Raw genomic sequence first — 22,583 nt, 5'->3', positions numbered from 1 at the left:
GATTCTGTGTCTCCTTCTCTTTCTGCCCTTCCCCTGCTCATGCTCTCTCTATCTCTCTCCCTCAAAAATAATAAATAAAAACATTAGGAAAAAAATTTTTTTAAAGGCCTCAACTTAAAAAAAAAGACTACTGTAGCCTATTTATAAATCTCTATCCACCTGGTAATCCATACTTCAATATTATTAATCCTGTAAAACTTACCCTCCCTTCTTTTATCTACTTTTGTGTGTGACAAAGAACTTGTGTTACACTAATAATAATAACAATAATAATAGGTATAATAAAGATCCTTAAAAATCAGAGAAAAAAGAGTATTCACCATACTGATACTCTTTTCAAGAGGCACCACCCTGTCCATGTAATTAAACTATTTTTAAATGTTTATTTATATTTGAGGGAGGATGTGAGAAAGAGAGTGCAAGCGGGGAATGGGCTCAGAGAGAGGGAGAAAGCATTCTAAGCAGGCTGAGTTCTAAGAGTCTAATGTGGGGCTTGAACCCACAAAGCCATGATATCATGACCTGAGCTGAAATGAAGAGATGGACACTCAACCCACTGAGCACCCAGGTGCCCCATAATTAAGCTTTTAAGGAGCATCCATTTTCTTACCATTCTGGAAATTACTATTCAGATTTAAAGAAGTCTGCATGAAAGAGATGTCCAATTGCTTAAATGGCATTTTTAGTAAAAGCAACTTTTGAATAAAAATACCACTACATTTGAATGTCTTGCTATAACTAGCTATGGACAATTATGAAATATCTACATTTCAGATAAATGAGATACTATAAAATTCTTTATTTTTTTATTTTAAATGTTTTAAAGAGTATTAAATACATATGTCATATAGCAGTTCTCCCATTAATCTTTACATTTTAAATTGGAAAGCGTTTCCCCTATTGCAGATAATCAAAAACAATGGTTTTAAAAACACTTCCAAATTGACAAAAAATAATAAATAAAATAAAATCATAAGGACATGAATTAAGTAAAGATGGTAAAAATTATACATATGCTCTGCATTTTAAGATAAAACATTTAAGGAGGATTGAATTTAATTAGTGATGCCATTTTGCCTTGCTGAGCTCTCTGGACAGGATAGAGGACTTCAGGTGTAAAAGTAGAATTTTTGAATGACACTGCCAAGGTTTAAACTTAGATTAAGGCACTAACTAACAGATATGACTTTGAAAACACTTTTAACCTCTCCCTGCCATAGTTTTCTCACCTATAGGAAGTGTGTAATAATAGTAGCTACCCTTTAGATTGTTGTGAAGATAAATAAGTTGATAAAGGATGTAGAATAACTCCTGACCCAGTACCACGTTAGGCATTAGCTACTGTCTAAATTTATATTAACACAAGGTTATATTTTTAGGTAATAATGACAAAATGGAAAAAATGAATTAAAAATCTTATTTTCTAACAAAGTATTCATAGTAACTTGTAATCTGTGTTCTACACTGTAATGTAACAAAGTAGATGAGCCCAGGTCCCGCCATTCTTTTCTTTATTTCTATTCCAGGTCAAAAAGTCACATTTAAATAACATAAATTACAACATTTTCAAAAGCTATTTTGAGATAGGAAAGAGAGTGCTTCCCATAGAAAATACTTGATTCATTAAAAAGAGTTTACTAGTTATTGTTGTTAATCAAACTACTAGGACATACTTACTGAGAGGTTATTAACACCTAATCTAGGCACTGTGGATTTATTAGGATAACTGGTTTCCCCTTATCTTTATCAAGTATATAATCTCTTTGTATGTAATTAAGGAATGTGAAACTACTAGTCTACACACAATAAATAATTTAAAAACTAAACCAAAAAATTTCATGTTATATAATTTGAAGGATTAGAATAAATGGGAAGTTAGAGATTGTATTTTGCAAAAAGTGGGACTTGAACGGAACCTTAAAAACTAGATAGAATTTTTGATAGCTAAAAATGAAGGAAGGAAAAACATGGAGACATGGAGAAAATATAAATAAAACATGGGGTAAACATGGCTAACCAGTAAAATTGCAGAACATTTTAGAACCCATTGGATTGAGTCCTAGAAGCATCTTGGTGACTAGTGGGAAATAAAACTGATATAACAGAAATCTCAAATTGGAGGAGATTTGAACATTAATAAAAACTGTGTTTGAGAAAGTTTCATCCTCCTCTAGCACTCAAGATGGATGGGAGGTGAATGATAATGGTGTGCCCAAAAGCGTCAGTAATTAGGTTGGATCTGAGCATGTAGATGAGATAACACTGAAAATTTTGGTGGGGTTACTTAGCAGATCACTGAAGGAGCAAGAATGGAGCTTGGGAAAAATTGTGAAACTGCATATTAGAACTCATTAGCAAATAGGTAATTTTTTTCAAGCTATGAGGAAATAATAAAATATAGAGAATCATGGTCAATGCCTTTGAATTTGTCCACTAGAAAGTAAGAGAGTCATTTAAAGTAAGAGAGTAAGTAAGAGAGTCATTTAAAGTAAGAGTGGTTAAAAATAATGTAAAGGGGAATGCAATAAGTCAGAAGACCAAGAAAAGTAAAACTGTCACATATTTTGCAAGGATCAGTGAATATGTAATAAAGTTGTCAATAAGGATATTGGCTAGTGATATTTAGGAAAGTGATTTTTATAGAATGAAGGACAAGGGGCGCCTGGGTGGCTCAGTCGGTTAAGCCTCCGACTTCGGCTCAGGTCAGATCTCGCGTTTGTGGGTTCCAGCCCCGCGGCTAGCTCAGAGCCTGGAGCCTGCTTCCGGTTCTGTGTCCTTCTCTCTCTGCCCCTTCCCCTCTCATGCTCTGTCTCTCTCTGTATCAAAAATAAATAAAACATTAAAAAATTTAAAAAAAATTTAAAAAGAATGAAGGACACAAATGGAAAATTTCCTATCTAATTGGAAATATGACATTTTACCAGAGCTATGACTGTTGGGATGTTATCTGATAGTCATCTTGTTGTTGTCTGATAAATCAGTTTGAACATGCTGATCAGTCTGAAGTAAATGATGAAGGGAAACTTTGGTTCTTAACCTTGACTTTACAATAGAATCATCCTAAGGATTACTGGAAAAAAAAAAAAAAAAAAGTAAAAAACTGATGCCCACAGTCCTACCCTAGAGTAATTGTGTTAGAATATTTAGAGGTAGGAATAAGCATTTTCATCCTTAAAGAAATCTCCATAGTGGTTTGGATATACAATGGAGGTCGAGAACCACTGTAACGTTTTGCCTTTTGTTTTTCCTCTATGGAATCTCCACTCAGTTCCAATTATTTTCTCAAAATGCAGAGGAAGTTGATAGAAGAAAATAGCAGTTATTCTCTAGTTCATTAAAAGATTGGATTTATGAAACAGTATCACTCACATATTTCAAAACTATCAGGTTTAAAGATTGTTCCCATTCAGATATCTGTCTTGGGGATTTGGTTACCCATTGTGATCACACCCATTGAAAATATTAATAAATCTTTCATTAATTGAGTGTTCTGGAGAAAGTTCTGAAAAAATGTATGATGCCTAGTGAAACATAATCATGTAAATTGCTAGAGAATAAAGCCATTATTTTGGTTTTCAGCATTACATCGTAATTTAGGGACATGCTTGGTAATTAGAACCAGAGTTTTGCTTTAACATTGGAAGAACACACAACTTTGTTATATACCAAATAAGAAGTGCTAATAATCTTAAACTTTTCCCATAGGGTCTTACTTTCCTATTGCAACTTAAAAATAGTAGTTACCCAAATGACACAGTTATAAGGTTTAGTGACTTCTTTGATGCCAATAATTAATGGAAACTCTGGCAATGACACCCTGGGAATGAATTTCCAGAGATTTAACAATTTGATAGTAATTAAAAATAAAGTTTAACTATTAGTGTGTTCATATTCAGTATAGTATGTCATTGAAGTTGAACATGAAACTTATAGGTCCACTAATAGAAAGAATCCTTTGTCTTTATTTCTGGGTTATAAACTTATATTTCATCTTTATATGTTTAAACTATAGTGAATACTTAACATATAAGAATATATTTATGTAAATTTTTCAGTTAACATTTTTCTTGATTTTGTAATCATACATGTTTGATTCATTCTTTTTCTTCTATGTTACAGTAAATGAGGGAGGTATTAAAACAGCTTCCAATTTATGCCCCGATCCAGGAGAACCAGAAAATGGGAAGAGAGTTGGATCCAATTTTAGGTAATATTTTATATTATTTACTTCATTATTTTGTTGAAGTTTGTTTCTTTAAAATTAAAAAAATAACTAATAATATGGAGGTGAAGACTGGCTGATTTAAAGCAATGGTAGGTAGATTTTATTTGTTGCTTTAAAGTGTCTAATTAAATAACATACCAGCTTTATTAGAATACTTTTCTGGAGTTAAACAATTAATTTCTTGTCATGTAGCAAGTGAAAAATCATAGGCTTGGGATTTGAAGGATGAGTTAGAATTCAAATTCTGCTAAGTGGTTGTCCGATCTTGTTGAGCAAGTCACCGAATTCTGTCTGCCTCAGTTTCTTTTTCTGTAACATGTAAATCAAATTTGCCACGTATAATGGTGATTTTCAAATGAGGTATTGCTGGGGTGTCATGGTTTGTGAGTTCAAGCCCCACCATGGGCTTGCTGCTGTCTAGGCAGAGCCTCCTTTGGATCCCCAGTCCTCTCTCTCTGTCTATCCCCTACTCTAGCACATTCTTTCTACTTCCTTCTAAAAAATAAATAAATTTTTAAAAATGTGGTACTGTCTATGAAACTTTCCTACAAATGTTCTATAAACATAAGGATTTTTCAGAAGTACACATAACTCTGATGTTTTACCTCCATCTTAAAATTAGTATTTGTTTTACTAATTCAAAATTAAATTATTAACAACCAAGAGAATGAAAGTAGCATACTGTGGTAGACATTAAGTTGCATAAATATCAAATAACATTTTTTAAAAACCTTGAAATTTTAGTAGTCTTCTGATTGTAGCATTTTATAAATTAGAGATACCAAAAATCCTGTAAATTATTAAACAATGATTTAAATGACATTCACAAATACTTATTTTTACAGAGTATCTATGATACATATGAGGGAAGGAAAGGAGAAAAAAATAGTTTCAAACAGAGAGGGAGGCAAACCAAAATAGACTCTTAAACACAGAGAAGAAATGATGGGCTGAGGGGGTTGGGAGGTGGAAAAGGAGTCATGGGCATTGGGGAGGGCGCTTGTTGGAGTAAGCACTAGATGTTGTATGTGGGTGGTGAAACATGGGAATCCACTCCGAAACCAGGAGTCCACTGTATATACTGTAAGTTACCTTATTTGACAATACATTATATTTAGAAAAAAAATTATTGATAATGACCACAGTTATACCTACCACACAGTTATAATTTTTTACTTCTTTATATTATTTGTATAAAAGACAAATGATACTTGAAAGAGTAACCCTGTAGGGGTTCATGAGGGGAGATAGTTCTTAAAATAGAGATCTATGGAAATTTTGTCCCCGTGGATCTTTCAAGATGACTTAAAATTATATTTTGCTATACATGAAGACGAAAAGATAATATATCATTTCAACATAAATACAATTGTAGTTTTCTAAAAAAGAATACAGATCTTTATTTAATCAGCCCCACAATAAATGTAAATGATAATGTTTAAAGAAAAACACAAGAGGAAATTTAAAAGACCTGAGGTCTAGTCAAACTCTAATCTTACTAAATGACTTTATTAAAAATCAACTGAGTTTCTCAGCCTCAATAATTAAAAGTGACATTTTATAGGTTACAAAATAATAAGCAACTTACAAAGTGTTTTTTACATGTCTTCTTTATGTATTATACAATCTCATATGATATTTATTATTTGATACCCACTTCACAAATGAGAAAACTAAAACTCTGTTTACATAGCATATAATTTGATAGAACTGAAATTTGAACTTATTATTTCCTGATTCCAAAGTCTGACCATTTAATCAATATATATTACATTATAATTATAATTTGAAATCAAACTAACTTTATTTGAATCCCATTCTTGCCATAAACTATTTGTGTTCTCCAAGAGCATATTTCCTCAGCTCTACAAATAAGAATAATAGTATTTATTTCATTGATAGAGGAAATTACATGATATGATGTATCCATATAATGATTGTACAGCTTGAGACAAAATAAGTATTCAATTGGAGCACTTGGGTAGCTTAGTTGTTTGTGTCTGACTCTTGATTTAGGCTTATGTCATGATCTCACAGTCATGGGTTGGAGCCTCTTGTAGGGCTCCGCACTGAGTGTGGAGCCTGCTGGGGATTCCCTTTCCCTTTCTCTCTGCCCCAACCCTGAATGCTCTGTCTCTCAGTATAATTAATAAACATTAAAAAATAAGCATTCAATTAATTTTATGACTATGGTATGATATGATTTATAGGATAATTATTAATCTGAATATTGGTCTCACATTTTGCAAAAATGTATGGTTTTATTGGAAATAGACTAATATAGTGATTTAATTTACCTTCAAGTGTAGTGAATTGCAGTCTTATTTTTGTTTTTTATTTTTGAGAGACAGAGAGAGCATGAACAGGGAGGGTCAGAGAGAGAGGGAGACACAGAATCTAAAGGAGGCTCCAGTTTCTGAGCTAGCTGTCAGCACAGAGCCCGACGTGGGGCTTGAACCCACGAACCCTGAGATTATGACCTGAGCCGAAGCTGGACGCTTAACCGACTGAGCCAGGTGCACTATGGTTGATGTTAGGCATCAAGAGGCTGACAATCAGACAGACTAAAATATAGTATAATCATTATAATTTAAGAATTTGTAGTGGATGGAACCAGAGGGTATTATGCTAAATAAAATAGAGAAAGACAAATATCATATGGTTTCAGTCATGTGGAATTTCAGAAACAATATAGATGAACATAAGGGAAAGGAAGCAAAAGTAATATAAAAATAATTAGGAAAACAAATCATGTGAGACTCTTAAATACAGAGAATAATCTGAGGGTGGCTGGTGGGGTGTTGGGTGGCAGGATAGGCTAAATGGGAGATGGGCATTACGGAGGACACTTGTTGGGATGAGCACTAGGGGTTGTATGTAAGTGGTGAATCACTAAATTCTATTCCTGAAATCATTATTATACTATATGTTAACTAACTTGGATTTAAACTAAAAAGAATATGTAAAATGTTAAGAACATACAAAGGAGGTATGGCATTTTTGGAGACTAGGAGATAAGGGTCATAGGGAATTAAGATTGAGCTTGGTCTCACAGGATGATTACAATGTGATATATAGAGAGTGAGAAATCAGGTGAACATTTATATATTCATTATCTACATATGTTATTTGCCTATTATATGTCTGTTTTTGTACTAGGAACAAATAAAACAGACATAGGCAGACATAGCAGATGCCTTCCACAGTTCTTAGAATGTAATGGCAGAAAAGACAATAAACAATTAAATGGCACATGCAGTTGTAATCACAAATTTAGGAAAATATTGTGAAATCATAAAGTAAAAAAAAAAAAAACCAAGCATCTGTAAGGGAGAATGAAACTAATGAAACTGTCAAAAACTGTCAGAGTGGGAACGCACCCATTTTAAGAAGGTTCCACTCTCGCTGATACCAGAATTTTATGTATCTAGACTATACGTAACGAAGGGCCTCACACTGAGGACAAGCATGAGGAACTGTTCCAGGAAAATAAAGATGAGTGACTCTAAATTAATAAATGTAAAGGGGAGAAAAGCATAGAATGAAGCTGAGGAGATCAGGATATCCCAGATCTCTTTTGCAGAGAAAGCAAATTGGCAGCCATTCAACCTCATCTGGACTGAAGATATGTTTTAAGCTCACAGTGTTTCAAAAAAAAATTTTAATGTTTTATTTATTTTTGAGAGAGAGAGAAAGAGCATGAGCAGAGGAGGGGCAGAGAGAGAGAGAGGAAGATACAGAATCTGAAGCAGGCTTCAGGCTCTGAGCTAGCTGTCAGCACAGAGCCCGATGTGGGGCTCGAACCCATAAACCATGAGATCATGACCTGAGCTGAAGCTGGACGCTTAACCCACTGAGCCACCCAGGCGTCTCCCCTTTTTTAAATGTTTCATTTATTTTTGAGAGAGAGAGAGAGAGAGAGAGAGAGAGAGAGAGAGAGAGAGAGAGAGAGAGAGAGAGAGACAGCATGAGTGTGGGAGGGGCAGAGAGAGAGAGAGACAGAATCTGAAGACAGGTTTAAGCTCACAGTGTTTTTAAAAAATGGGAGCCAACATTTAAAAATCAGGAGATTACACACATGTGCACTCACAAAGATTTTTGCATTTCCTTGTTATATCTTACAACTGATATAATGTATCTTCATGGAAATATATACTGAAATCTATTAATGCCTATTCCCATTAGGCTGATCAAGGTCTCTCTGGTTCAACGCAGTCACTTCTGGGCTACTTTAAGTCACCTACATATCGTACGAAACTACAAAGAATCATAGGAGAATGACCTGATCTCATTTATATTTTCACTGTATCATCCCTTTTATTTTTGATAGATGGACTGAAGAAAACACATGTTAGTTGGAAGACGACTAGAATAGTTTGCGTGTAAGATGGTGGAAATTTGGACTGTGGTGATATACTGAACTAGAAAGATTCAAGATAGTCTTTAAAGATACAATTTTCAGTATTCAATGATAATTTGATGTTGAAAGTAAAAATATAATAAAAGGTGATTCCTACTTTGGGGGGCTTAAATATTATGAGAATGGACTAAATGATACTATTTTACTATGGAAGACCAGAGTTTTGATTGAGGAGGAAGAATGAAGAGTTCAGTTTTGAGATTTTAAATTTTAAGTGACTTAAGAGATTTCCACACGGATGTTAAATTTGTAGTTAAATTTAATTGAAATTCAGAAATAGCCAAAACCATCAGCATGTAGATACTATGAAGAATATTAAAGAAACATGAGTAGATTATATCATTTAGACTATATAAAAAGAGTAGACAATCTATGGCATAGTCCCAAAGATCAATGCTCTTTGATGATATGATGGAACACAAGGAGCTTTCAAATCATGCCCGTGGATGGTAAGAAGAATAGGAGGGAAACAAGAGAAGGAAGTTCTTGAAAAGAGATTGAGGAGTAGTCAATGCTATTGATAAACAGAGAATGAGAGGAAGAAGATTGTCTCTTAAATTTAGCAGCAAGAAGATTATAGATAAGCGTGATTTCATTGGGGTGACAGATGTTGAAAAAAATTGGAATAGCATAAAGATTGAATAGACACACTTCAGACAGGTAATAGCCCTGGGTCATCAAATTACATAAAACAGAAGAATAATAGGGGAAGTGCTGGAGTCATTATTTTCTCTCATCCATGTCTTAATAGTTTTCAACATACAAGTCTTTCACAATCTTGGTTAAATTTATTTCTAGCTATTATTTGATGCAATTGTAAATGAAATTGTTTATTGTTATTGTTATTTTTTCATTCTGATAGTTTTTATTAGTGTATCCTGCAAATTTACTGAATTTGTTTATTAGTCTAACAGTTGGTTAATAGAGTGCTTAGGGTTCCCTATATAAGATTTCCTGTCATCTGCAAATAGTAACAGTTTTACTTCTTTCTTTCTAATTCAATGCCCTTTATTTCCTTATTTGTTTATTTATTTATTTCACCTATTTGCCCTAATTCAACAAATACTATGTTGAATAAATGTGGCAAGAGTGGGCATCCTTGTATTATTCCTGATCTTAGTGGAAACACTTTCAACTTTCACTGTAGCTTCTGGCTTGTCATCTACGGCATAATGTTGAGGTATGTTTCCTCTATGCTTGCTTTGTTGGCATCCATAGCCTGTGTTCTCTGAGAGCAGTTCAGAGACCAATAGATGAGGGCCAACCTGAAACCCTCCCCTCAAGCCATAGCTCAACAAAAAGTAGAGAGTCGTCCTTTACAGAAAGACTATAGGGTGTGCCTCAGCCCACCGTTTGTGCAACACACTTGGGGTGGTAGCCTGCCAAGAAACATCTCTATGATTGCCTCAGTCCTGTGGACCCAGTTATGAAACCCCCGGCCACTAGATCCAGGCAATCAAGGAGTATACCCTGAATAGTAGCCCCCCCAAATCCACACCCAAACATTAAAACACAGGGCCTCTTTCACAGAAAGACCTGGTTCTATTGTCTCTTGCTGTGCCTTGCGTGTGGTAGCTGTTATAAACCCTTTCTCCATTGGTTTTAGTCCAGTGGGACTCACAAGTATTACATCCCACTGGCCACCAGAGCCAGTCAGTGGAGAGATGTGCACAATATAGTGGTACCATACAGGGGTATAGCTTCCTGTGAGGCACCAATTATTACAGTCCCACGAGAGCAGAAGTGCAAAGTCCCTTAGACTCCAGAGCCAGGCAGGGAAGAAGTGTCCCCTAAGGATAACCACAGATGTCAGGGTGCCAGATGCCTGTCAAAGCTCCCTCCTGGGAAATATTAGTGCTCTCCTCAGCCAAAGGAGAGTGTGAAGTTGGTACTGGCCGGTCTCCGTCCAGGAGAGTATTCTCGCAAACTCCTAGATGTGTGCACTAAATTAGAGTCCTGTCTCTCATGCCTATACTTTAATAAAGCAGGTGAGCCTTTTTCACTCTATGTCTGGTCACCAGTGGCTGCCTCTGAACTGGGACTTGTGGCAGGTTAATCTGAGGCCTTTAAGCTCCCTTTCAGATTGCTGCCATCTTGTGGGTCTCAAGACATGGGCCCCACTGGTTCGCAAAGTTAGTTTTTTTGAGGGACTCCTCTCTCAAGTGCATGTTTTAAAAATTGGGGTACCTGATGTTAGGTTCAAATTCTTTGATACTCAGGGAGGATCTGGATTTTGAGTTTCTTCCTGGATTTGGGTCACTGCACCAGAGGTAGGATTCATTGTGTCCAGCTTCTTTTACCCCCTCTGATGTGGATTTCTTCAGTCTGCAAGATGTATACTGGTCACTTAGCCAGCCCTTATGTTTGTTTTATTAAAGACGGAATTGTTACACACATAGCTTTTGACCTAGTGTGTACTTGAGAGGAGGTGAGTGTAGGATCTTCCTACATCACAGTTTTGAACTGAAATTCTCAAGGAACTTCCTTATGAATTGGATATGGAAAAATGCAGTGAAGAATAGATCATAATTCTACAAAGAATCTTTTATTAAAAAATTCTAATTTAGTCTGCAGCCTTTTCTTCTATTCTACATTTGGTTTATCGGTGATTTGATAGATCTTTTCCTTCTTTCTCCTACCCCAAATTTCTTGTCTTTCCCTATTCATATTATTTAAACAAAGAAGCTCATTATTCAGACATTTCTTATAGTGGTTTATTTCTTATTTTTTCTTCTTATTCTCATTTTATTTCATTACTATAATCCATCTCATATTACATAATTAATGACAGATTACTTGTTCTAGTTTGTCTAGGTCACATAGCATTTCCATGATTGCAATGGAATTTTTTTAATAAAAATCCATATACTTAATAAAACAGTGTTTTTCTATGGAAGTTATACAATATTAAATGTGAGTAACTATGCAAATGCAGGATGGGAAAATATTACAGATCTGACATTGAATTTTGCTTTTATGTTATTTTTATCATTTATGGTGACACTAAAAGATATTTCTAATCATCCATTTAATAATTTTATATTCCAAAAACTTGTCATTTATAATATGTTGCATAAAATATATGAAATAATGTCATTTGTATAGATTTAGAATTAGTACACATAAGATATTCCCACATTGCACAAGCCAAAATAATTGCCTTATCTATAAATAGTTTTATTCATCAAAAATTATTTTCTAGTTGAAATATTTTAATGTATTTCAAAATATGTATATTTTAAACTATTTTTATAATAGTTTATTGTCAAATTCGTTTCCATATAACACCCAGTGCTTCTCCCCACAAGTGCCCCCCACCATGACCATCACCCCCTCCCTCCCTCCCCCTTCAGTCCATGGTTCCTCTCCAGTATTCAGTAGTCTCCCTTGATCTGTGTCCCTCACTATTTTAAACTCTTTATTTCAGTGAAAGATTACCATAATTTAAATTATTTGTGGCCTCTGTTCCTTGCCTCACCATTTCTTCTTAATATTTTTATCATAATATTGCAAAAACAGCTGTATTTTCCTCTCTAGTAATAAGGAGTCCATGAAAATAAAATAGATAAAGTATAGATAATGTGTTAAGTTCCTCAAAAAGTATCCATAGTGTAAGTATTAAGGCTTGTCATTTGTGTTATTTATTTTTAAGTTCATTTATTTGTTTTGAGAAGGAGAGAGAGAGAGAGAGAGAGAGAGAGAACATGCACAAGTAGGGGAGGAACAGAGAGAGAGGATCAGCACTGTTATTGTGGAGACTGATGCAGGACTCAAACTTATGAACTGTAGACCATGATTTGAGCCAAAATCAAGAGTCAGATGTTTAACCAACTAAGCCTTCCAGAGCCCCTATTTTCTCTTTAGATTGCCTGTTCATGTTGAATATTTTCATAAATCACATTTTTCTAAATGTCTTATTTGCTTCAATAACACAATTGGAGTAACTTTCAAAAATCTAGCCCCCCTATTTTTCTATATATTTATAGAACTTAAAATAGATTATTTGAAGAGTCTAGTTTTAATAGGGTAACATTGTTCTGAGCATTCTGGACCCCAAGCAATAATTGAACATTTATGCTTCTATTACTCTTTGTTTTCAGATCTAGGTAATATGTCTTTTAAGGAATCTTTGCAAATATGCCAGAAACATCTTTCCATATGGACAACAGTTCAAGTCTTAGTTGCTTTGGTCTTAAAACTTATACGAGAGGAAGGTTGCAGTGCAGGTACTCAAATTCAGCTCAGCAGGCTTTTCTTAAGCATCTGAACTATTTTTGGATTGTGGTGAAAAAGAAAAAAAAAGATGGTGTCTGCCTTCAAGAAATAGAACACATTCCAGTATGGTGATATGAGAAAGCACACAACTGAATATCATTCGAGTCATATGAGGGAAGAGAACATGGACTTAAGTTTCAGGAAAACAAGGAAAATGAAAATCCATTTGAAGAATGGGTAGGATTTCCTATAAGAGGAAAAGATTGGAAGTATCACATTCGAGGAAGAGAGAATGCCATGTGCTATATTGCTGAGCTGATAAAGGGTAGAGGCATTTGGAAGAACAGTTTGCCTCAAGCAACTGGTTATTTTAAGGGAATAGTAGCTTTATAAAAATCTCTTTTTAAAAATACACTTCACACAACTAAAATGATCTGTTTTCTGTAAGAGGCACGTCTAGCATTCTGTAACACAATATGGCAGAATTGGAAATACAATGTCAGAAAGTTAGGTTTCAACTGTATTAAGGAAGTTAAGTGCTAGAATGCAAATGTATAAACAAAGGGAAAAGCACCAAACTGCAAGGCATAGCCCTGGGTTCAGGCCTACGTTGATTACTGCTAAGAATGCAGACTTCTGGCCTACAGGTTTACTCATCAGCAGGATAGGAGCCTACACGGGTATAATTTTTTAATAATTAAGAAAGTAATAATTGTGAAAGTGTTTGTAAGCTACAGTACGATGTATGTCTGTGCATAATAATTCATATTATATAATTTGTTAATTCTTAACACCATGAGAGATGAGACACAAGCTTTTTGATCAAGGGTAATATAGCAGTAGCTATGCAATAAAAACCTTTATCTGAAAGCTAAGATAATACATCCTGTAATAGCAGAAGAAGCCATGGCTGCTCTCCAGATGAGAACCGTTAAGAGTATGAAGTAAAATGGAGGCAATGAGAATTGAAAGGGAGCAACTGATCAGATGAAAAAAGTAGAATCAAGGGGTTTCAGGGTTTGGAGAAAGAATGAAGATTTAAAAATCTTTATTAATTAGAAAAATCACACTAAAATAAGGAAAAGTAACTTGGCATTTACTGAACTCTATGTTAGCCTGGGTACTTTACCAGGCAATGCTGTAACTGTTAGATAGCGAGACCTTCACTATGCAATTTGATGCTATTCCATTTTTATTAAAAGGGAAACTGATCTTTGGAGAGAATAAATAGCTTTTCTAAGTCAAGTAAAAAGAATAATAGGACTTAAAATTAAGTTCATCTGATTCCAAATTCCATACTCTTTCACTTCTAACAATATATACTTGTTTTAGAGGAAAGATTAGGTCAGTTTTTAAAAGTTAAATTTAAAGATCCAAATTTCAGAAAAATGAAAATAATAAAGGCCTAAAACACACAAACAAACAAATGAACATCAAAAGTCATGATTATTGAAATCTTCAAGAGGTTATGGTATTCCTGAGGCAGAATATATCGGAGAAGAAGACATTTTGGAAGGAGGAACATGGAACAGGGCTTAATTTTTAGGTCATGGGAAGAGGAAGTAGATTCAAGAAAAGAGCGGCAAATAGGTGGTTAGGGTGACTTGACTAGACTTAGGGAAATCCAGATATTCCTTAGGTCACTAACGCCAAAAAAGAGGTTACACTGGTGACAGAAGAGTTGAGGGAAATGAGGATAGATTGAATTAATTTAGGGATGGAGAATCATTGGTAACTAAGATGACACAAAAAGTCAGATTACAAAATATTAGGAAATGGCTGTGTGGTATTCTGTTCTTCAGGAGATGTTTGTGTTGGGGTGCCTGCATGGGTCAGTCAGTTAAGCATCCAGCTCTTAATTTCAGGTCATGATCTCATGGTTCTTGAGATCAAGCTCCATATAGGCCTCTACCCTGACAGTGCCGAATCTGCAGGGCATTTTTCTCGCCCTCTCTCTGTGCTCCTCCCCTCCTCTGAAAATAAACAAACATTTAAAAATACATTAAAAGAAAAGATTTTGTGAGGGTAGAAGGGACATCTCTGGGAGGTTCTATTTATTAATGATGTCTTTGCAATTACCAGAGTAAGACATATAAGTGATTATACTAGCATATTTAGAAAGCTTACTTTAGGAGAATAGATGAAGGTAGGTCCACATTCAAAAGTGTGATGAATTTATATCATGACAGTCAGCTTTTCTTGACTAGAGAGTAGTGTTTTAATATTACCAGATGAGAGGCAGGTATCCTGCCATTTCATTGCTATGACATATCAGTGGTTTTTTTTTTATTTTTTTAATGTTTTTTATTTATTTTTGAGAGACAGAAAGAGACAGCATGAGCGGGGAGGCTCAGAGAGAGAGGGAGACACAGACTCTGAAGCAGGCTCCAGGCTCTGAACTAGCTGTCAGCACAGGGCCCAATGTGGGGCTTGAACCCAGGAACCATGAGGTCATGACCTAAGCTGAAGCCGGACACTTACTGACTGAGCCACCCAAGGCACTCCAACATATCACTGTTTTAATAATTCAAATAAAATCACAATTTTGTAGCCAAAATTGTTCTTTCTTCTCAAGGAGAAGACAAATTCCTATCTTTCTCTAGTGATATCTCTTTAAAGGGCAGGGATCAAAGAAGACCTTTCCTACAAAAGGAAACTCTGTGTAGGCAAGGTTTCCAAGAGCTGAGCCTTCTCAGACATTTGGTTATCATTTTAAGAGACATTTAAATTTTTAATTTATTTTTCAGCATAGAATTTCCTGGCAGTTTCAATGTCTTTGGCAGCACTTTTCCCTTTGAAAGCCTGTTATGCTCCATAGGCATTTCAAATTAGAAATGGGGCGTTTAAGATTTCAAAACACAACTGTTGGGAGTCTCACCTTGGAGATTAGCACGCAGAATGGTACGCAAATCATAGCATGTCCCATAAAATACCTTCTTCAAGGATTTTTAAAATAATTTCCTTAGTGACTATGAAAATATTGATTATGTACATACAAGAATACTTCTGTTTTAGCAATTGCTGCCTGTTGGTCATTCAGTTTTATGATGAGTTTGAAGTCCTGCTACTAGGTCCTGTGATCAGAGAAATTAATGGAAAAATACTAAAGCTGTAGTTACTCATAAAAAGGTAATATAAATCTCACTGTAACATTAAATGTATAGTAATAGTTTGATTTTCACTATGGTAATAGGGTGCCTAATTCACTTAAACTTTAGTCTACAAATTAAAAATATGAACATAGTAAAATTACCCATAATTAGATTACTTTTTTATTAGTTAAATAATAATAATTTTAAAATATGCAAATTATAGCAACATCATCCTAAAATGTGAGTGGGGAAGTAAAAGAGTAGTTTATTAATTCTAATTAAGTTATTATTGTTTAAATAAGGTGTTATAAGTTTAAGAAATTTTATGTAACTTTCAAAATGACTGACCACGAGGGGAAATGCTGCAGTAATTACACAAAAGAACATGATCAATAGGTCAGAACATATGGATACCAAAAAACATCAAAACACCCCAAAAAAAGATGGAATGATAATAAACAAGTAACAGTAGATCCATAAAACAACTAGCAAATAATTAACAAAATAACAATATTAGATCCTTACCTATCAATAACTACATTAAATATAAATATATTTACATTTTCCAAGTGTAAGTCACAGAAATTGCTGAACAAATAAAAACATAAGAGCCAACAATATGCTGTCTATGAGACTCACTTTAACCTTAACAACAAATATTGATGATAAATGAATCAGTTTATCAAGAATATATAACAATTGTAAGGGGTCCTGGGTGGGTTGGTCGGTTAAGCATCTTACTCTTAATTTCAATGCAAGTCATGTATGGGGCTCTATGCCGGGCATAGAATTTTCTAGGATTTTCTCTCTCTCTCTCTCTTCCTCTCTCCCTTCCTCTGTACCTCCCCTGGTGGTGGTCTCTCTTTCTCTCTTTCTCTATCTCTGAAAAAAAGGCTTAAAAAAGGAATACATAAGAGTTATAAAAATTTATGTGCCCCAAATTGGACCATACAAAGCAAAAATTAACACTGCTCAAAGAAAATAAATATTAATAAAATAATAGCTGGGATTTTACTATCTCACGCTCAACATAGATTGATCATCCAGACAGAGTATCGATAAGGAAACAATGGGTTTGACAAGACTGTAGAGCAAATGGACCTAACAGACATACATAGAACATTCTATCCAACAAAGAAGAATCCATATTTTCTTAAATGCATATGAAATGTTTTCTAAGATAAGCCATTTGTGAGGGCACAAAACAAGTCTTAGCAAATCAAGAAGATAGAAATCATGCCAGATGTCTTTGCTGACCACAGTGGTGCAAAACTGGAAATTAATAATGAGAGGAAAACTGGAAAATTAAAAAAACACATGGGAACTAAGCACCACTCTCCTGAACAATCAATGAATCAAACAAAAAGTTAAAGGGGAACAAAAACTTTGTGACAAAAACAAATCTGGAAACACAATATACCAGAACTTATGAGATACAGTGAAACAGTCCTAGTCTAAGAGGGAAGTTCTTGCAACAAATGCCTACATGAAGAATCAAGAAAGATCCCAAATAAAGAACCAACCCCTCCACCTTAAGGAACTAGAAAAGAAGAGCAAACTTCGCCCAAAGTTAAGAGAAGAAAGGAAATAATAAGGATGAGAGCAGAAATCAATAAAATAGAAGACAGAAAAATAATAGAAAAGTTTAGCCAAACTAAGAATTTGTTCCTTGAAAAGATAAACAAAATTGACAAGCCCTTAGCTAGACTAACCAAGGTAAAAATGGAGAAGGACCGAACTCAACAAATTATTCCTGGAAAAGGAGACATGACAGTGGATAATACAGAAATTCCACAGATCAGGAAAGCTACTTAGTATGAAAAATTATATGCCAAAAAACTAGAAAACCTAAGAAAAGTAGAAAATTCTTAGAAACATTCAACTTACCGAGACTCATTAAGGAAGAAAAACATCTAAGTAGACTTTGTACTAAAGAAGATTGAATCAATGATCAAAAATCTCCCAACAACAACAAAAAACACCCAGAACCAGATGGCTTCACTGGTGAATTTGCCAAACATCTGAAGAAGAATTAACACCAGTATTTCTAAGACTTCTTAGAAAAATTAAAGAAGAAGGGAAATACTCAAATTCGTTTTACAAGCCAGCATTATCCTGAAGCCAAAAACAGAAAAAGACATTAGTAGAAAAGAAAACTTTTTTAAGTCAATATCTCTGATGAGTGCTGATGCAAAATTTCTCGATAAAATACCTGCACACATAAAATTCTGCAGCACATTAGTAGGATCATTCACCATGATCAGATGGGATTTATTTACCAGCATGGTGAACATATGCAAATCAAGCAACATGATAATATCACACTAGCAGAATTAACAGAAAGAATTTTAGGATCATCTCAAAAGGTGCAAAAAAGGCATCAAAACTCAATATTCATTCATGATAAAAATTAGAATATGCCTCAACATAATACAGTCAGTATATGAAAAGTGCACAGCTAATATTATACTTAGTGGCAAAAACCAAAGCTTTTTCTCTGATCTCAGGAACAAGACCAGGATCTTCACTCTCTTCATTTTTATTCAACATAGCACTAGAAGTCCTGACAACACCAATCAGACAAGATAAAGAAATTTAAGGCATCTACATTGGTAAGGAAACTGTTGAACTGTCACCATTTGCTGATAACATGATACTATACATAGAAAACTTTAAAACTCCACCAAAATACTATTAGAAGTAATGACTGAATTAAATTGCAGGATACAAAGATAATACTTAGAAATTAGATGCATTTCTATACGCTAATATAGAAGTATCAGAAAGAAAAATTAAGAAAACAATTCCATTTGCAATTTCACCAAAAAGAACACAATACTTAGGAATAAACTTAACCAAGAAGGTGGAAGACCTGTACTCTGAAAACTGTAAAACACTGATGGAATAAATTAAAGAATGCAAGCAAATGGGGAAATATTCCATGTTCATGGACTGGAAAGATTGATTTTGTTAAAATGTCCAGTCTACCTAAAGCAATCTATGCATTCAGTGCAATTTCTACTAAAATACCAACAATATTTTTTTTTACAGAACTAGAATAAATAATACTAAAATTTGTATGGAATCACAAATGACCCTGAATAACCAAAGCAATCTTAGGGAAGAGAAACAAAACTGGAAGTATCACAATTCCAGAGTTTAAGATAAACTATAAAATTGTAGTAATCAAGACAGTACGGCACTGGCACAAAATAGACACATGGAACGAAATAGCCCCAACACGAACTCACACTTTTGTGGTCAATTAATTTATGACAAAAGAGGCAAGAATATACAGTGAGGGAAAGATCATCTGTTCAGTAAATGGTTCTGGGAAACTGGACAACTACATGCAAAAGAAAGAATCTGGACTACTTTCAAGCATCATCCACAAAAATACTCAGAATGGCTTAAACCATGAAACCACAAAGATCCTAGAAAAAAAACATAGAAGATAATTTCTCTGATATCAGCTGTGACAATGTTTTTCTACATAGGTCTCCTAAGGCAAGGGAAGCAAAAGGAAAAATAAACTATAGGGACTAAATCGAAATAAAAAGCTTCTGCACAGCAAAGGAAACCATCAACAAAACAAAAGACAACATATTTGAGAGAAGAATATATTTGCAAAGGATATATCCAATAAAAGACTTATATCCAAATATATAAAGAATTTATAGAACTTAGCCCCAAAATCATAATGATAATAATAATAATATGATCACAAAATGGACAACCGGAATAGACATTTTTCTCAAAGAAGACATACAAATGGACAGATACATGAAAATATGTTCAACATCAGTAATCATCTGGGAAATGTAAATCAAAATCAGAATAAGATGTCACCTTACACCTGTCAAAATGACTGAAATCAAAAAGACAAGAAGTAACAAGTATTGACAGAGAGACGGAGAAAAAGGGACTCTTGTGCACTATTGGTGGGAATATTAATTGGTACAGCCACTCTAGGAAATGGTATGGAGTCTTCTCAAAAGAGATTAAAATGGAATTACTGTATGATCCAGTTTCACTACTGGGTATTTACCCAAAGAATGTGGAAGTGATAAAAATATTTATAAGCATCCCTACCTTTATTGCAGCATTATTTATAATCAGCAAGATGTGGAAGCAACTGATGTGTACATCAGTAGAAGAATGGATAAAGATATATATATATGTGCATGCACACACACACAGACACACACACTGGAATGTTAAGTAGTCATGAAAAAATATGAGGTTGTAGATTTGCAACAACTTGAGTAGACCTAAAGGGTATTAGTAAGTCATACAAATACAAATAATGTAGAATAAAAACAAAACAAATATACAAACAGGCAAAAAGAATCAGATGTACAAGTACAGAGAACAAACTGGTGGTTGGCAGAGAGGAGAAGGGTGGGAGATGGGCAAAACAGGTAAGGAGGAGTGGGAGATAAAAGTTTCCAGTTAGAGAGTGAATAAGTCATAGGAATAAAATGCACAACACAGGTTAATATATAGTTATTTATGTAATAATGTTATATGATGACAGTAGCTATACCTGTGATAAGCAAAATATAACATATAGAGTAGTTGAGCCACTATGTTGTACATCTGAAATCAATGTAACATTATATGTCAAACTATACGCAAATATAAATGAATAAATAAATAAATATTTTAAGAATAAGATTCTAAAGATAAGATTCCATTTTTTACAGAAGTAGAGAAAACACTCCTAAAGAGACCTCAAGTAGCCAAAGATATTCTAAGAAAAAAAAAACAAAGCAGGAGGTATCACATTTCCTGATTTTAAGCTTTACTATACAGATATAGTCATCCAAATTGTTTCCGGCATAAAAACAGACAAGTAGAGCAATGGAACAGAATTGAGGCCCAGAAATAAACCCAAGCATTTATAATCAAATAATATTTGACAAGGGAGTAAAGAACCCTCACTGGGGACAACACAGCTCCTCAGTAAATAGTGCTAGGATAATTGGATAGTCACATGGCAAATAATGAAAATGGATCTAAATCTTACACCATTCACAAAAATTAACTTGAATTTGATTAAAGACTTAGTGTAAGATCAGAAACCATGAAACTCCTACAAGAAATCATAGGAATAAATCTCCTTGACATAGGTCTTGGTGATGATTTTTTGAATTTGGCACCAAAAGCAAAAGAACAAAAGCAAAAACAAACAAGTATGACTACTTTAAACTAACTACAGCAAAAGAAACCATTAACAGAGTGAAAACACAAGCTATGAGATCTGTTAAAATATTTCCAAACCATGTATCTAATAAGAGGCAAATATCCAAAATGTATGAAGAACTCATACAATTGAATAGCAAAAAAATGTGATAATAATAATCATTATCCATTTTTTTAAATGGGTAAAGGACCTAAATAGACATTTCTTTAAAGAAGATATACAGATGGCTAACACACTCAATATCACTAATCATTGGGTAAATGCAGTATAGAACCACAATGAAATCTAACCCCACACCTGTTAGAATGGCCATCCTCAAAAACATGAGAAAACAAATGCTGGCATTCGTGTGGAGAAAAGTTGGTTGGACTTAAATTAGAACAGCCACATGGAAACAGTATGGAGGATCCTCAAGAAATTAAAATTGGGGCTACCGTATGATCAAGCAGTTCTTCTGGAATCTATCCAAAGGAAATGAAAATAATAACTGAAGATGATAGCCCCAATCTTCATAGCTGGTTGTGACAGATACAGAGTTGAAAAGGGAGGTTTCAACTGCAGAGGAGAAAATGGAAATAAAAAATATAATACACTGTGATAAGTACAATTAGATAACTGTATCCAAAATACAGAGAAATAAATATAAGGAAGATGGGGAGGAAGAGATGCCCCAAGGAGATGACATCTTATATGTTCTGAAAACGGATAGAAGTTTCCCAGATGGACAGCAAGTGTGGGAGAGAATGCATGTGCACGGACACAGAGCTCTATACCATGCAGCATATTCAAGGGTAGTTTGTATTGCTGAGTATCAAGTACAAAGTGGGGTAGAAAATAAAGCCCAAGAAGGAGACTGACAAGTAGACAAGGGAATGGGATCCATTCCCGATTGATGGAATAGCACCCTAATTCATACTTTACCCCACAAACATGTAATTTTAAAGAAAACAAAAAAGCAAAGGCTGTGTGGTGTATCATAACGTTACTTTTAAGCTCCTTCATATAAGCCACTGCAAGTAAGGAAATCCCCAAAGGACATTTTACGATAAAGCTTTATTTTTCCCCAAATAACGTGAAGTCCAGAAGAAGTACTTACTGCCATACCCTCAGCTTCTTAGAAATACTGTTGGAGATTGGGCCTCTTTCTGTCTTTTCAAATCTTTTCAACATTCTTCGCATATTTGTTTTGAGTCTCTTGTGATGGTCTCATGATGGGCAGGATGGCTGTTATTATCCTTGTTCTAGATACCAATTCCTCTTTTAAAAAAGGAAGGGGACTAATGTCAAAGAGTTTTCTCTTTTTAAGACCTTGTATTTTTGTTCAGGAAGAAAAGTCTTAGCCAATTTCCATTTCATTGTCTAGAAATGGTCAGCACTCACACCTTGGAAACAATCAATAGCCTAACGAATGCGATCAATAGGACT

General features: G+C 34.4%; 1 protein-coding gene across 3 annotated transcripts in view; it reads left to right on the top strand.

Annotated features, from left to right (window-relative positions):
* CSMD3 (CUB and Sushi multiple domains 3) overlaps positions 1-22,583 on the top strand; it is a 1,185,533-nt gene that overhangs the window by 481,675 nt on the left and 681,275 nt on the right. For all 3 annotated transcript variants that reach the window (XM_029923716.1, XM_029923715.1, XM_029923714.1), the window contains one exon: positions 4,120-4,207. In XM_029923716.1, coding sequence (XP_029779576.1) covers positions 4,120-4,207 — 88 coding nt within the window. The remainder of the gene's footprint in view (positions 1-4,119; positions 4,208-22,583) is intronic.

Source organism: Suricata suricatta, chromosome 15, assembly GCF_006229205.1.
Source record: "Suricata suricatta isolate VVHF042 chromosome 15, meerkat_22Aug2017_6uvM2_HiC, whole genome shotgun sequence".
NCBI lineage: Eukaryota > Metazoa > Chordata > Mammalia > Carnivora > Herpestidae > Suricata > Suricata suricatta.
Note: the sequence above shows the minus strand (reverse complement) of the source record. Positions and strands in the feature narration are given on the sequence as shown.